The sequence below is a fragment of the Caretta caretta genome, chromosome 1 (genome assembly GCF_965140235.1).
Source record: "Caretta caretta isolate rCarCar2 chromosome 1, rCarCar1.hap1, whole genome shotgun sequence".
NCBI lineage: Eukaryota > Metazoa > Chordata > Testudines > Cheloniidae > Caretta > Caretta caretta.
Window position 1 is genome coordinate 14,553,572 of NC_134206.1, and position 15,035 is coordinate 14,568,606.

The 15,035-nt window shown below is 44.4% G+C and overlaps 1 protein-coding gene across 1 annotated transcript in view; it reads left to right on the forward strand.

The window, feature by feature from the left end:
- DGAT2 (diacylglycerol O-acyltransferase 2) overlaps positions 1 to 15,035 on the forward strand; it is a 39,861-nt gene that overhangs the window by 10,621 nt on the left and 14,205 nt on the right. The window contains exons 2-4 of the mRNA XM_048839996.2: positions 5,908 to 6,027; positions 7,280 to 7,387; positions 8,694 to 8,764. Coding sequence (XP_048695953.1) covers positions 5,908 to 6,027; positions 7,280 to 7,387; positions 8,694 to 8,764 — 299 coding nt within the window. The remainder of the gene's footprint in view (positions 1 to 5,907; positions 6,028 to 7,279; positions 7,388 to 8,693; positions 8,765 to 15,035) is intronic.

The window sequence follows — 15,035 nt, forward strand, 5'->3', positions numbered from 1 at the left end:
CTGGATATGCCAGCAGCCATGCTCCTGGGGAACTTTGCTGGATGGTATAAGGTATACCCTAATGCCGAGTTCTTCATTGTTTCCAGGTGTAGAATCTTTCTCTTGTCTCAGACTTGAAGATGCCTTTGGTTTAAAGGATTCAACAAAATATCCTCTGACACAATATGGCTACTGCAGCGGGCAGTGTAGTAGCCTGGCTTGCAATTCCACAATGCATTTGACTTATAAAGACACCCCCCACCCCCACCCTCTTTTTTTTTTTTAAATTTTGCTGCCTTCATCTCTTTACGATTGTGTTGCAATTATCCCTCTTAGCAAGCTAAAACAAAACCAGTCCTGAGAAGCAGTGATAGTCAAGCTATCTGTTTTAGATGACTGCTACCAAAGGTTTCAGAGTAGCCACTGTGTTAGTCTGTATTCGCAAAAAGAAAAGGAGTACTTGTGGCACCTTAGAGACTAACCAATTTATTTGAGCATAAGCTTTCGTGAGCTACAGCTCACTTCATCGAAAGCTTATGCTCAAATAAATTGGTTAGTCTCTAAGGTGCCACTAGTACTCCTTTTCTTTTTGCTACCAAAGGAAGATCATTCCCCTAATTTTAGGTACATAATTATCTCAAACTGTAATCCTAAATCTGCATAGTTTCATTCACTCCCCCCGACTTCTAAATGCCTGTGATTTATTGAATTCCTTTACAGACTTCAGTTACAATTCAGCAGATGCTAATCATGTACTGTTCAGCCTCCTTTTCAGACAGGGGGCTGGTTCTTATTTGGATGTGTCCGCTTGAACACATGGCTGTTTATCCCCAGCTAGGAAAGTTTCCCCCTCCTCTTGGGAGGACAGGTTGCTAGGCAGACTTAATGGAATTTCCTTCAAGCTGATAACCGTAAGGAATAGCTACATGTTTAACTTTCTTCTAGGGTTTGGTATTGCTAGCATCAGAAGTGAGATGAATATCTTGCATCTCAACTATAATACAAGAATCCAACCATACTAATGTTACTGCTAGAGGCTCTTTACAAATATTAATTCTTGCAATGCCATTACATCAGGAAAGTATTTTCCCACTTCTGTAAGCAGAAACCTGGTCAGCTCCCACTTAAGGCAGAGTTTTTCTTATGGACTTAAATGGAAGCAGGATCACATGCAAGATAAGCAAGATGTGTGGGGGAAGGGAGGCTAAATAACATGTTGAAAGACATGGTCATCATTGTTGGAGCTGAGCCTCAAATTAGCATTTACCTCCAGTACAGTGCTGCCTCTCTTTCATACTGACTTTATAACTAAAATAGTGAGGGGACACAAAGGATTACTGCAGAGTTGCTGGTAACCTTCCCCACCACCCAATACTAGCTGGGAGTCTTGTGTCTTTAAAGGGGCACTGCGCTTCGCTTTGACTATCTTACTGACTAGCCTTACTCGCAGCAGCTGAAATTACTCCAAGGTACTTTCAGTTTGTTTATGCACCTTCATCAAATGCACCCACCAGCTCCTCAAAACAAGAAGCTGTGAGTCTTTGACAGCAACAGGGAGAGAATGTAAAAATGCAGTTCTAAAACCCTGCCACGTTCTGTTGGATTTGGGGGTCCAATCTTGTATTGGAGACTACTTCAAATTCATTTAACTTCTCAATTAAACCTAACTACTACAAAACTGGCATCCCTCACAAAACTGGCGACGCTGTCTTCCCTTCTCTTGTGCTGCCTCTAACATCCTGTCTAGTATGCTTGCAATGTCTCTGGTTAGCTACTTGCAGCTTCTGTCCTCTGAATTTGGACCTGCATCTGACTGTTGTATTTGCATGTGAATTGTAAGTGCAGGGAGCCCCTGCAAGTATGACAGGTAGCAGTGTGCTTACTGCAACTCTTAGAAGGTCTGCATGCTCACACCAGGTCAGTCACATTCCAACATAAGGATTTCCTCAGATTTGCCTAGTAGCAACCTTCAAAGGAGGTGGGTGAGGTGAATCCTTTCCCCACAAAGCAGTGTCACCCTCCCCACAGTCATGTAGACTGAAGAGGATTAGTAGCACTTTTCTGGGTGGACCATCCAGAGGCAAGGTGCTCCAGTGGATTGAATTGGGAGTCTATTCCCAGCTTGATCACTGACCTGCTGGGTGACCTGTGGCAACCTCTCTGTTCCACTGTTTGCACACCACCTATTGCAGTGGGGCCCTGACTGGAACCTGGGTGCTGCTGTAACACAAATAATGGGAGGCTCTACAGAGGCTTAGTTCATTTGGGCTGGGGAGGGAGGAGAGACCCAGTTAGGACTTCCTCTGTCCCTGGGAAGTGCCATTGACACCTTAGTGACCTCTTCATAGCCCCCGTGACACTGGAGCACATGCTCCATAACCAAGCAAGGGGCTTTGTTTCCTTGCTCCTGGTGCCTGCAGAGATCCTATCCCCCAGTGACAGCTGCAGAGGGGGGGAGGAGGAGGAGGAACCTTGAGAGTTCAGTGGCCTCCCAGTACTATATGAGAATGGTGCCCTGTATGGGGAGGAGCTTGTGTGGCTGGGAGGTGTCCTAGACAGTAGATGTACTTCTAGACCGTATATATGTGATGTTACAAAGTCATATGCCTATTGCCCTGTCAGTGACACTTCTGTTGAGTTCTGTTCCCCCCCCCCCCGGCACATGTCTTTCTAGACAAAGCTCCCAGTAAATTGAGAGATCCCCACAGATCTTAGATAATGAGTGGTATGAAGTTGTCCCCATGGCCTTCCCTGTGCTGTTCCATTGATGTGCCTTAATACTCTTTCAGTCCTTAATGCCTCTGCTGGGACTGTCAGCAAGGGGACCAATTAGTATAGACTGAATTTAACATGTCCTAGGAACTGAACTGAGACTCCTCCCTCAAGCTAACAGAGTGCTTGTCTGCCTTATGACCATCTTGCGCTAGATTGAGGCCAGTGACCTGCCATAGGAGGAAAGCTGGTAGGAGGAAAGCTACCTATCCAATTACTAAAAGAAAAGGAGGACTTGTGGCACCTTAGAGACTAACAGATTTATTTGAGCATCAGCTTTCGTGAGCTACAGCTCACTTCATCGGATGCTCATGCTCAAATAAATTGGTTAGTCTCTAAGGTGCCACAAGTACTCCTTTTCTTTTTGCGAATACAGACTAACACGGCTGCTCCTCTGAAACCCATCCAATTACTAACCCTTGTACTAGTTCTCCCTGTGGAATAGTTCAGTGCCACCAAACACACTTCTCACCTCTTGTGGAATCTGACTTCACATAAAATTGCATGGCTCATTTCAAAGGAAAACTTAAAAATGCTTGTGAGCTTCTGGTTGGACTTATGCATTAACACTGGCTTCTAGCTAACCTTGGTGAATAGAATTTGTGGTTTAAATCAAACTAATTGAAAGGTTACATCTCAAACTTCTAGTGAAACAGGGCATTTTTTATCTAAATCCTATTAGAAGCGAACATCTTCTTGCACGAGAGGAAAGTGATCGGGAACAGCCAGCATGGATTCACCAAGGGAAGGTCATGCCTGACTAATCTAATCGCCTTCTAGGATGAGATTACTGGTTCTGTGGATGAAGGGAAAGCAGTGGATGTATTGTTTCTTGACTTTAGCAAAGCTTTTGACACGGTCTCCCACAGTATTCTTGTCAGCAAGTTAAGGAAGTATGGGCTGGATGAATGCACTATAAGGTGGGTAGAAAGCTGGCTAGACTGTCAGGCTCAACGGGTAGTGATCAATGGCTCCATGTCTAGTTGGCAGCCGGTATCCAGTGGAGTGCCCCAAGGGTCGGTCCTGGGGCCGGTTTTGTTCAATATCTTCATAAATGATCTGGAGGATGGTGTGGATTGCACTCTCAGCAAATTTGCGGATGATACTAAACTGGGAGGAGTGGTAGATACGCTGGAGGGGAGGGATAGGATACAGAAGGACCTAGACAAATTGGAGGATTGGGCCAAAAGAAATCTGATGAGGTTCAATAAGGATAAGTGCAGGGTCCTGCACTTAGGACGGAAGAACCCAATGCACAGCTACAGACTAGGGACCGAATGGCTAGGCAGCAGTTCTGCAGAAAAGGACCTAGGGGTGACCGTGGACAAGAAGCTGGATATGAGTCAGCAGTGTGCCCTTGTTACCAAGAAGGCCAATGGCATTTTGGGATGTATAAGTAGGGGCATAGCGAGCAGATCGAGGGACGTGATCGTTCCCCTCTATTCGACATTGGTGAGGCCTCATCTGGAGTACTGTGTCCAGTTTTGGGCCCCACACTTCAAGAAGGATGTGGATAAATTGGAGAGAGTCCAGCAAAGGGCAACAAAAATGATTAGGGGTCTGGAACACATGACTTATGAGGAGAGGCTGAGGGAGCTGGGATTGTTTAGCCTGCAGAAGAGAAGAATGAGGGGGGATTTGATAGCTGCTTTCAACTACCTGAAAGGGGGTTCCAAAGAGGATGGCTCTAGACTGTTCTCAATGGTAGCAGATGACAGAACGAGGAGTAATGGTCTCAAGCTGCAGTGGGGGAGGTTTAGATTGGATATTAGGAAAAACTTTTTCACTAAGAGGGTGGTGAAACACTGGAATGCGTTACCTAGGGAGGTGGTAGAATCTCCTTCCTTAGAGGTTTTTAAGGTCAGGCTTGACAAAGCTCTGGCTGGGATGATTAATTGGGGATTGGTCCTGCTTCGAGCAGGACGTTGGACTAGATGACCTTCTGGGGTCCCTTCCAACCCTGATATTCTATGATTCTATCTGCAAGTGTATTCCTTCAGACTAGAGGCTGCTTGGCAAGCCATGAACAGCTGGCCTTAATTTAAACCTGCTATGATGTAGTTAGCAGTACATTTCTTGTCACTTGTTCATGCTACGTTTTATCTTATAAAAACTAATCAGGACTTGATGTTTGGTTAAAGCATCCATGTTGCTGTAGGGTAGAACTCTCTCCTAAATTCATACTATACCAGTAATCTGTCACTGACTTCTGCAGCTTTTACACTCCTGGTCAGTGCTTTGGATACATATTGGTACCTACTGCAAACAGAAGATTTGAATGCTGACAAATAGCATTGTATACACTTTTAAAGCTTGTTGTGAATTTTTAACCAGAAGCCAAATTCCTTTTACACTTGTAATTTCCTGTCTTGATGGATCTGTAAATGTGTAACTTTCCAGCTGTCATCTTCAGGTCAAAAAACTTCTTGTAAGTAATCAACAAGACTTTAACTTCCAAAAAATCTGGAAGAGTGTCTGAATGATGGTGATCAATGTAGTGCAGTTGTTTGCTTTTTGTGGTTTGGTTTATTGGTCTGTTTGCAAACTTGAAGTTGACATTGTCTCTTTAAGAATAATTCTCAGTAGTTTGATCTAGCATAGGATTACGAATATGGATTAGTTTTTCAAGTTGTAAACTGGGGAAACTGAGCAAGTTGCCTTTGGCCTCAGGGTGTCACTGCAGTTGGCAGTCAGGTATGGAAAAGATTCCTGGGCAAACCGCTGTACGTGTTAGTACACCTTGCAGTGTGACCATCACTGGCTTATAATGTAAACTTCAAAGTTCAAGGGAGGCTGAAAGGACACTTGGAGTTTTAATGTTTACTATATAGGTTTTTGGTTGTATGCTCCATTACTGCACTTGGGAGCACTGAAGAGGATTTCTGCTGCTTTGTAGCAGTAATGGCAAGTATTTATAAAACTGCTCTGGTTAGTTCTAATATAACAGGTTTCCCCTTCAGGCTTTTTTCTTAATGAGATGACATCCAAGAGACTAATGTAAACTACATAAATCCTGTTTAGTCATCTTAAACCAGAAGTGGTTCCTGTAATCCAGCACAGACTTCAATGTTCTATGACTTCTGTTTTTCACTTCAAATGAGGCTTTGTTCTAAATGCATGTACAGAGTAACTTTCTTTTTATTTTTCTGTTCTTAGGTACTGGGTCAAGCATTCTCTCTGCTCTGCAGGATTTATCCTGGTTGTCCAAGTCCAAAGTAGAGAAGCAACTTCAGATTATATCTGTGCTGCAATGGATCCTTACTTTCCTTGTCCTGGGTAAGAAATAACTTTCATTCAAAAATGAAGGTTCTTGATTAAAACTGTCCTGGCAGAAATCAAATCATGGTCATGAACAGCTAAGGTAAAACCTATTAGGTCTCCCTCTGTTGCTTAAGAACAGGGTGTTACTATTGCTAGATAAACAGAACACATAGGAAGGATTACTACACACATGTAAGCAGGGCTGATCTATAGGTACTGGAGCACAAGGAAGCAGATTTATTTTAAAATCCTCCCTTCTGTACAGTATGTGCTCTGTAGATAAACGTATGTGTTGCCATGAATGCTCCAAACATCGTTGAGAAAAGTAACAAATCTGCATTTCTAGTGGCTGCTTCTTACAATATATTCTGAGCTTTGTTCGGTCTAGTTTTTAATCATCTCTCGCAATGTGACTCTTCTCTGGAGATTCCAGTCTAGTAGAACTCACTGTTGGGGAGTGCTTCCAGCTAGCTGTCTTATTGGTGACACTTGTGCACCTGCCATGTCAGTTGCAAAGACTCTTCCTTACTGCTTTAATACCTTCTTAGTTAAGTGGAGCTCTGAGTAGGAGGAAGAGAAGCATTTTAGTTTTTTGTCTTGATTAATAATGCTAGTATTAAAGTAACTCAAAGTTGGCTAGTCTCTCTGAGCACCTGGATTGCATTGTCCATCTCACCAAGTCCGATTTGAGCCACTATCAGCATGTCTGTTGTCAAATAATTCCTATATACTGCCTGTTGGGAGTTTCCAGCTGAATTTCCTCTTGTTTCATCCCAGACATGTCAGTGGGACATAGGGAATTTTTTCCCCCTCTCCTAAATTAAAATCAATGCTAGCTGCTTTTATATGAGAAGTCCCAGCATGGTGCAAGGGTGTGTGTGAGGAACTTTTGTGATGGGAGACATCCAGTGCACTGAGAGTCTTACCTGTGATGCAAGAAAGTTGAGCCAGCAGCAGAATCTCCTCCACATGAGGCCCAGTGACCCTGCTGCAGTTAGAGGGAGAACCTGTGGACTCTGAGGTAGGGACAGGGAAATAACTGCTCTGAAGTAGGCTGCTCTGGATGAAGCTGTGTCTCAGCCCTACTGAAGGCTTAGTCTCAATGTGATGTCACTAATCTGTAACCACTAAATCTGATTTAGTTTAAAAATTCTTAAGTATGGCAGGGTCAAAAGTCAAGGGGTGTTAATGCTGATCGAAATACCCACTCTGCAAAAATGAGACTTTAATGCCATTTCCCCTCTTTTTATCCCTCTGGCAACTCCAGGTGTGGCTTGCACTGTAATCCTCATGTACATACTCTGTACAGACTGCTGGGTGATTGCAGCTGTGTACTTGGCATGGCTGGTGTTTGACTGGAATACACCAAAGAAAGGTAAGTTGTCGAGACTGCAGTATGCTGACTCTTCTTAGAGTGGTAGAGGCTTTACATAGGACATGCAACCAAATGTGCAAGACTCCCCATTATAGAAATTATGGAAACATGTATGTGTTGGGGGAGAGCGGGAGGAATAGAACACTTGTTGGTTTGTGGCTGGCTTGCCGTCTAATGTGGCTTGTCTGTCCATGGCGGGGGCAGCCTGCAGTTACTCCACACGATCTTTGTGTGGACGCTTACTGTGCCCTGAGCGCCTTTGTGTGCATCAGCCTAATGCACTCTGGAAGTGTGCAAAACTAAAGCACATGAGAGCACTGTTAGTGTGCAGCAGTGTTCACACAGGGAATTAGCACAGAGTGGCTAATGCACTTTAAACTCACACCCTAGCTTAGTGCGCACTGGCTTCCCTGTGTAGACTAGTCCGTGTATCCTGCCTAACTGTCCTAGGAAGTGACTGCAAATTTTCTTATCCTTATAAATGTGTAGCCCTTCTCTAAATCCAACAAAGACCTTGTAGCAATGTGTTCCACAGGCTAATTACTTGTCTCTAAACTTTCTTACAAGATTCCAAAGTCCTCTGTTTGAATCTTGCAAGCCAAATTTTCCCTGCGCTTTTGCCAAGTCAGGTTTTAATTTGAAGTCTTTACAGTTAAGATCAAGTGGCTGCTTTGGTTAGTGATGCACATGTCAGGGGTTTTGTTTTGAGTTACTATCTGATGGGAAATGTGTATATTGACCTACTGTTCTCTGGAAACTAATTGAGAATGATCAGCTCTTAGTTCGGTTGACACACTTGAATACAGTTTCCCTCTGCTTGTAAGCTTTCTTAGTAGAAAAAAGGGCTTTTGTAAACAGAGGGCAATTAGGACTTAATGTCTCAGCCAGACTTTAACTCTACATAGCTTTCAATGCAAAAAGATCCTGGTTGAGCTAATGGGACTTCTTCAGCTGAAGAAACTGAGGCAAAAGATGGTAAACATGGATGTCTTGACACTACAAACCCCTGTGTTCAGTTCTTCTGTTTACATGGCACTGGAACTTGGGGACTTCTGGGTTCAATTGTTAACTCTGCTATGCTGTTGTTGCTTGAGGCCTGACTCTCTTCAGAAGTGCGGAAGCCAAGGAGAGGTGCAGGTGTTCCATACCTCTGAAAACGAGGCCTGAACCTGCTTTGTGCAAGTCTCTGCCTCCCAGGGCTGTAGGGCATCTGTGCTGTCCTGAGATCTTCTAATGGGCATCAGTGGTGTTGACCTTCCAGACTGCTACTGATATTCTCAACTGCACTTTCTTCCCTTTTTTCAAGGTGGAAGAAGATCCCAGTGGGTCAGAAACTGGGCCATATGGAGATACTTCAGAGACTATTTTCCAGTACGGGTAAATAACCTTTTCTTGCTCTACTCCTGACTGTACAAAGGGCTCTTCTTCTGTTCCTCTTAAAAATTTGTCTTGTGATAACCTCTTGGTGGTTGTGTGTTTTTTTTTAAAAAAAAAAACAAACAAAAACAACAAACAAAAGAACAACCTCTTTGACATGAGGAAACTAGCTCTTGTTCTGTACACAGGCCTTATTTTATCCTTATCTGAAACTGAAAAACCAAGATAGGAAAATGTGCTTTATTTAGGATCCCATCATATGATGTGTGTCTCTGAAACAGTCTGTTTGCACTGCAAACTTGATGCATCCCTAATCGATTCTGATAGGAATGTCGTTTGTTTGAGATGACTCTCCGTTGACTCAAGGCATCAATTTGCCTTGGAGAAATCTGGTGGTACAAGATTATCCTATAAACAATGGATTTTCCTGTTCACACGTGTTTCGCTGGTGGGGAGGGGTGAAGTGAATGCTATCCTCTCTGCATCTTGTACTCTTAATTTCAGAGAACACTACCTAAGACCAAGATCTAGTCCATTGCCTATAAGGCTCCCTGGTGGAATAGGGGGTGATCACTTCTAAACTTCAATTTTATTTTTAATATGCAAAAGCCCTTGGAGGGGGGCAAGAATCATTTTTATTGCACCTGCTTGATGGCATGGTAGCCTCAATAAATAGCTGTTCTGTCTCTGGGCTCCTGAGATGCTGTTCAAGTTATTGGTAGCCAGGGTTGAGACTTAACAGTTTTCATTAAGCTAGAGCATAGCACTTTACAACTAAAGAATTCAAGGCTTCCTGTATGCCACTTGGTAGCACAAGACCTTGGAATTAGCAGGATTCCACTTCACAGCACAGTCAGCAGATGTCGGTGGTAGCTGTGGAAAGGTCTTGGAGTTAAAGGTCTTTATCTCTAACAAAATGGACCTGCACCCCCTGGAAATAGCAGCCTGCTCCACTTCAGCAGTGGCCAAGTGTTTGTAGCTAATTTGGGAGGGACTCCAGCACTGGGGAAGTGGATGTGACGTGGATGTGGAATCCCTCTCCTCTTTATCTTGCAAATGCTCTCTGATCCTGTAGCCTATGCTCCTCCCGCCCCGTGCAACCAGTTTCTCAGCTAATAATTCTGACCCAACTAGACTCCTTGCTTGCGGAGAGGAAGGACTGGCAAGTTCATGAGATGGGGAAAACATACATGGAAGTAACCCTGCTGTGCAGCTAAGGACTCTTCAGGGCTAGTTAGAAGGCTTGGAACTGGGAAGAGGTCTGTTCTCAGAATGCCTGTTGGAGGAAGGGTATGTAGTTCTAGGTACTTATTCTAGGAATGCAGTGGTAGCTATTAAAAAGTCAGTATTTGCTTACAGATACTATAGATCAATAATATCGAAAAATGCTGCCCCTATACTTTGAATAGATGATGTCTGTTGGCTTTTCAATGGTGAGCCTTGCTGGCCTTGGCAATCAGAAGCATAGCTCAAAACTAAGCACATCAAACAACAATAGCTTGTCAAAACTGTAACGCCCAGGGTTTTCTACTGGAAGCTTGTTGAACACTTCCTATGGGATTTCTTAAACCAAGGTGACTCCCTGCTGACTTGCCGACTCCCTACAGCTACCCTGGAGAGCATGTACTGCTACTTCACTGATCCTTGGGCCTTGCACATAGATGGTGAATCTAGATAAACATTTGTCTATCAGCCACATAAACAGTGGAATGTGAAGTCAGCAACTGATTCAGCACAGAGTTGGAACATCTCAGCAGCAGGCAGGCATGGGGGAAGAGGATATTAAACAGAGGAAAAGCCATGAGCTCGATGCTTCCGGCTGTCCTCCACTGGCTGTGGATTCAGTCTTGGCTAGGTTATCCTCTCACCCTGAAGTCTCGGCACCAGACACCTGCCTCTTTGACTTGTGCAGAGAGCACAGCTCTTACGAAAAGCCAAAGTGGCAAATGGGCAGGACCCCTTCAGGAAGGGCTGTCAAATCTGTGGCCACAGATCCCTCTTGCTGGATCATGCAGGAATGCTGGTGTGATGCCTGCTACTCGGACTGCAATACTGCAGCATGTGTAGTTCTCATCCTGGGTTCTCTTGAGCGCTCTTGTGTATCCAGATGATTCCCTATCTATTGTCTTTGTCATGTAGCTCTGTCTCTGTCCTCTGGTCTTCATTCCCTCCATAAGGACACATGCCTGATCTAGGCATGCTACCCAGCCCTGTCAGACTCAACACTCCTGGTATGATAAGGGTGTAAGAAGGCTACATGCAATCCTGAGCTTTCCCATTGGTGGGGTCCCACTTCAATGGTAATGCAGGGGTCACTCTATAGAGAGCTGGGGACAAAGTCCTGCTTATCTAGAACTGTGCAGCATCACATAGCTAATGACCATGGCTGTCCCATGTAAGGAAACAAATGGGGGCACCCTGGTGCCTCGGCTGCCAAATGGCCCTGGTACATTTAGAAGCATGTTTGGAAAAATGCCTGTTACCTACATGACTGGGTAAGGCGTTCTGGGGGTGGGGGGAAGAGCTACAGGCAGGGTGGGGCTATCGAACAGCTAGCAACACAACTAGCCCTTTCTCTCCAGAGTTTGGAAGCCATGTGTACCTTTTTAAGCAAGAACCATATTCCTGTACTCCTGGTACTCTGTGGCCTTGTCCATGCTAGGAACCTGGCTATAATGTCCCGCTGCTGATGGTTTAGCTCCACTGGTGATAGCAAGTATCCTTCCCTCCAGGCTGAGCATTCCCACTTCCCAGAAAAGCGATGTTCTGTGCACAGCCCCCAGAATGTTCATCATGTGGACCTGCTCTGAGAGTGGCTGGAAGACACTGGCCTTAACAGCAGAGCCTAGGAGTGAAGCTGAAGCTCTGAGCACTGGTGGGAAAGCTTTCCCAAGGCTAGTGCAGACATACTCCTAGCTACTAACGCTGAGAGGCAGGAGCATGCTATGGTGTTTTAAACAGCTAATATTGTAGTGGCCTGATCAACTTCAGTGGGGAAGAACCACCCCGGTTCTCTCCTGAGTCTACTGCCTAGAAAGTGTCCACTTTGCCAACAGCAGCCTATCTGCTCTCTGATGGGAATGGTGACAAGCCAGCATGGGCAGACTTAAGGTGTTAACTACGATGTCATAAAAACTTGCTTAGGACAGGCAGGGATTGGTTGGTGTTTTAAAATCAGCCAGATGTGCACCTGGGTGTGATCCGAGACTGGTACTCTGCAGAAGTCCGTATCAGTGACTCTAATTAGAACCTGGGTTAATCTGTGCTGCCATCAGCTGTGGGGGAGTTCAGCAAACTCCAACCTTAGGCTGGAAGGGTTTATATAAATGTAAAATATATGTATTAAAGAATTGCTGGATGCTGATTTGGGGCAGGGGGGTTACCTTGGGTATGGAGGGACTGAGACCAGTTCCTCTAAGTATTGAACAGCTAAACATGCCATGAATAGCAGGACTCAAAAGTGTTATGGCGTTCGCTTTGTCATACATGGCTCCTGTGTAAACCATACTCTCTGGTCTGCATATGGGTGATACCAGACCAGCTACTGCCTCCTCCTAAAATGCTGGCAGGAGCCAGCTCTGACTCTGATCACATTCTCTGGAATCAGATTAAAATTTGCTCAGTGTTTGTCTAGGTCCCACTGCGGCCACTGAAATACTTCACTGGGCTGCCTGTCACCACATGGCTGAAAAATCATGACAGTGAGCTTGCTCTACTGATCCGGACAGCAGACTGAATTTAAAAGGCAGAAATGACTCTGTGAGACGGAGCTCATACCTGTAGGGAGAGGTGTGTGACCAGGGAGAGAGCATAAATAGGTGCCACCAGCTAGGCTGAGTCCCTACACGTAAGGGATGTAGGCTTGGGAAGAATCAGGACCTAGGACAGCGTTTGATCCCATGGCTGCTTGGGAGTAGGAGGAAGCACAAATATTCTACGGGAAGGTGCTCAAATCCTACAGCGAATGCAGTATTAAAAAACCTGTCCACAAGGTTGCTAAATGGCTTGAAAACCACCTACACAGGCTAGTGACTCCCTAAACCGACCCCTGACTTGTGAACTGCTTTAGCTAGTTCAGAGGAGGGACATTGGGGTGGCAAATATGCTATGAGGACGTGCCATCTGTTTTTCAGCCCTTGCACAGCCACATAGTGGGTGAAGTGCCCAAGGGAGATCATATGGGTCTGAAAATCCCTTGTGCTGTTTAAGGTGGAGACGGGAGGGGAAATCACACTGTGATGCAGAACTTTGCCCTGTATGAATCATTCCCATGATCACTGAGCAACAGTGTAATCTTCAACGTCTGCCTCCAGTTTACAATCAGTGTTTAATTCTCCTACTGCATCTCTGCTGCTCTGAGCTACACAAACTACCAACATGTTTGTTTTGTAATAGCAAACGGTGTGGTAGTACTGAACAGATTTAAAAGCAAACCTGCTTAAAGTGCATAACCATGTAAGTGTTTGCATTCCCATAGGGGAGCACTTACTGCCCATCCCACCACCATCACACTTGTATCTCTGCCATAAGCAAACTGCTATGAATGATGTATTCCTAAGCTGGGTATCTGGCACTAGAAACAAGGTATAAAATGGAGTGATTCAGGTATAGGACTGAGTCCAGAGATCTAGGCTTTACACCCAGCTGTGTCATGGCCCTGCTCTGTGACCTTCACTGTGTCACTTCAGCTCCGTGCTTCTGTTTTTTGGCCTCTCCCTTGTTACACTCTCACCCCATTTTTTTCATATCCTGTCTCTTTAGGTTGTAAGTTCCTTAGGACTGGGGTTCCTCCTACCTCCCACTATGTATGTACAGCACCTAGCACAATGGTGCCTCTCGCTTCTACTGTAATCTAAATAACTCTTAAATCCAAACAGTTTAAAACACATGAACACTGCTTGAAGAGCTGACTCGGCTGGGTCTGCAAATATGCAGGAGCATGCTATAGGAGAACCTGGCTAACTCCAATAATGATGGGGGTGGGGAGTAAAACCTTTTGTGACTTAGTAAGGAAGCCAGCCAGAGTAATATTCTCATCAAAATGTACAAGTTGGGTTTTGGCAATCCCTGTAGCCAAGCTTGCTATGCTGCGGAGTGGAATACTCATGGATGTGGACTGTTTCATTTCTTGTGTAGCACTTATGAAGTCTTATGCCTAAGTCTCTGAGAAGTGAGGCTTGGTTACTAGGCTGTCTGTGCTGCAAGGTGCATGTAGGGGAGGTTGTACTGTATTTTGAAACTTCCAAGGCTTGAAACAGAGGATGCTGAACATGAATCCTGTGTCCTCTCTCTCCTCTTTCAGTTAAAGATCATGCCAGATACAAAACTGACCTGCTGCCAAAGGTGTAGGGAATATATTTAGTGAGGTTAGCATGTAAGGGAGCAGAATAACATGAGTTAGTAGGGCAGTAATAAGCTTAGGAAGCTGTTGGCTTAGTAAGGCTTATGTCTGCTACGACTTAGTGACTGGCCCTGGAAGTAGGAGTTCTTTGAGCTTAGCAATGTAGGTAAACTGCAGTCCTAGAACAATTTCTGGAGTTCTGCAGCCTGAGGTGTCTGTCAAGATAAGGTCTATACAAGGCCTAACCTTTACTAATGTCCATCTAGACCAGGTGCTGTGACTAATATTTACCTGTATCTGTTAGTCTGTTGCGGTCTAGAACCACTAGACTATGCTTTGTTGGATTCTAGAATCCACTTACCAAGCATGCTCTGCTAATCCTTGCTTATCTATTTATGATAATTACAATCTACTGATGATTGCATAACTTTGTCTTGTGTCATAAAGTAAAGGCCTTCATTTCACTCGGGAAAATTCTCCGTAAATCAGCATTGGTGCACATCAGCACTTACACTGTTTATCTCTCTAAACCAGTGGCTCTCAACCTTTCCAGACTACTGTACCCCTTTCAGGAGTCTGATTTGTGTTGTGTACCTCAAGTTTCAGCTTGCTTAAACTACTTGCTTACAAAATCTGACACAAATACAAAAGTGTCATAGCACACACTTACTGAAAAATTGCTTACCATATAATTATTTAAAAAAAAAAAATCGTGACCCTCAGGTTTTGAAATCCTGATGTACTATGTAGGGAACTATAAACACAGTCATGGTCTGTATGAAATTTTAGTTTTTACTGACTTTGCTAGTGCTTTCATGTAGCCTGTTATAAAACTAGGCAAATATCTAGATGAGTTTACATATCCTCTGGAAGACCTCTGTGCCCCTGGTTGAGAACCACTGCTGTTTGTGCATGTGAACCCTAAAGGGC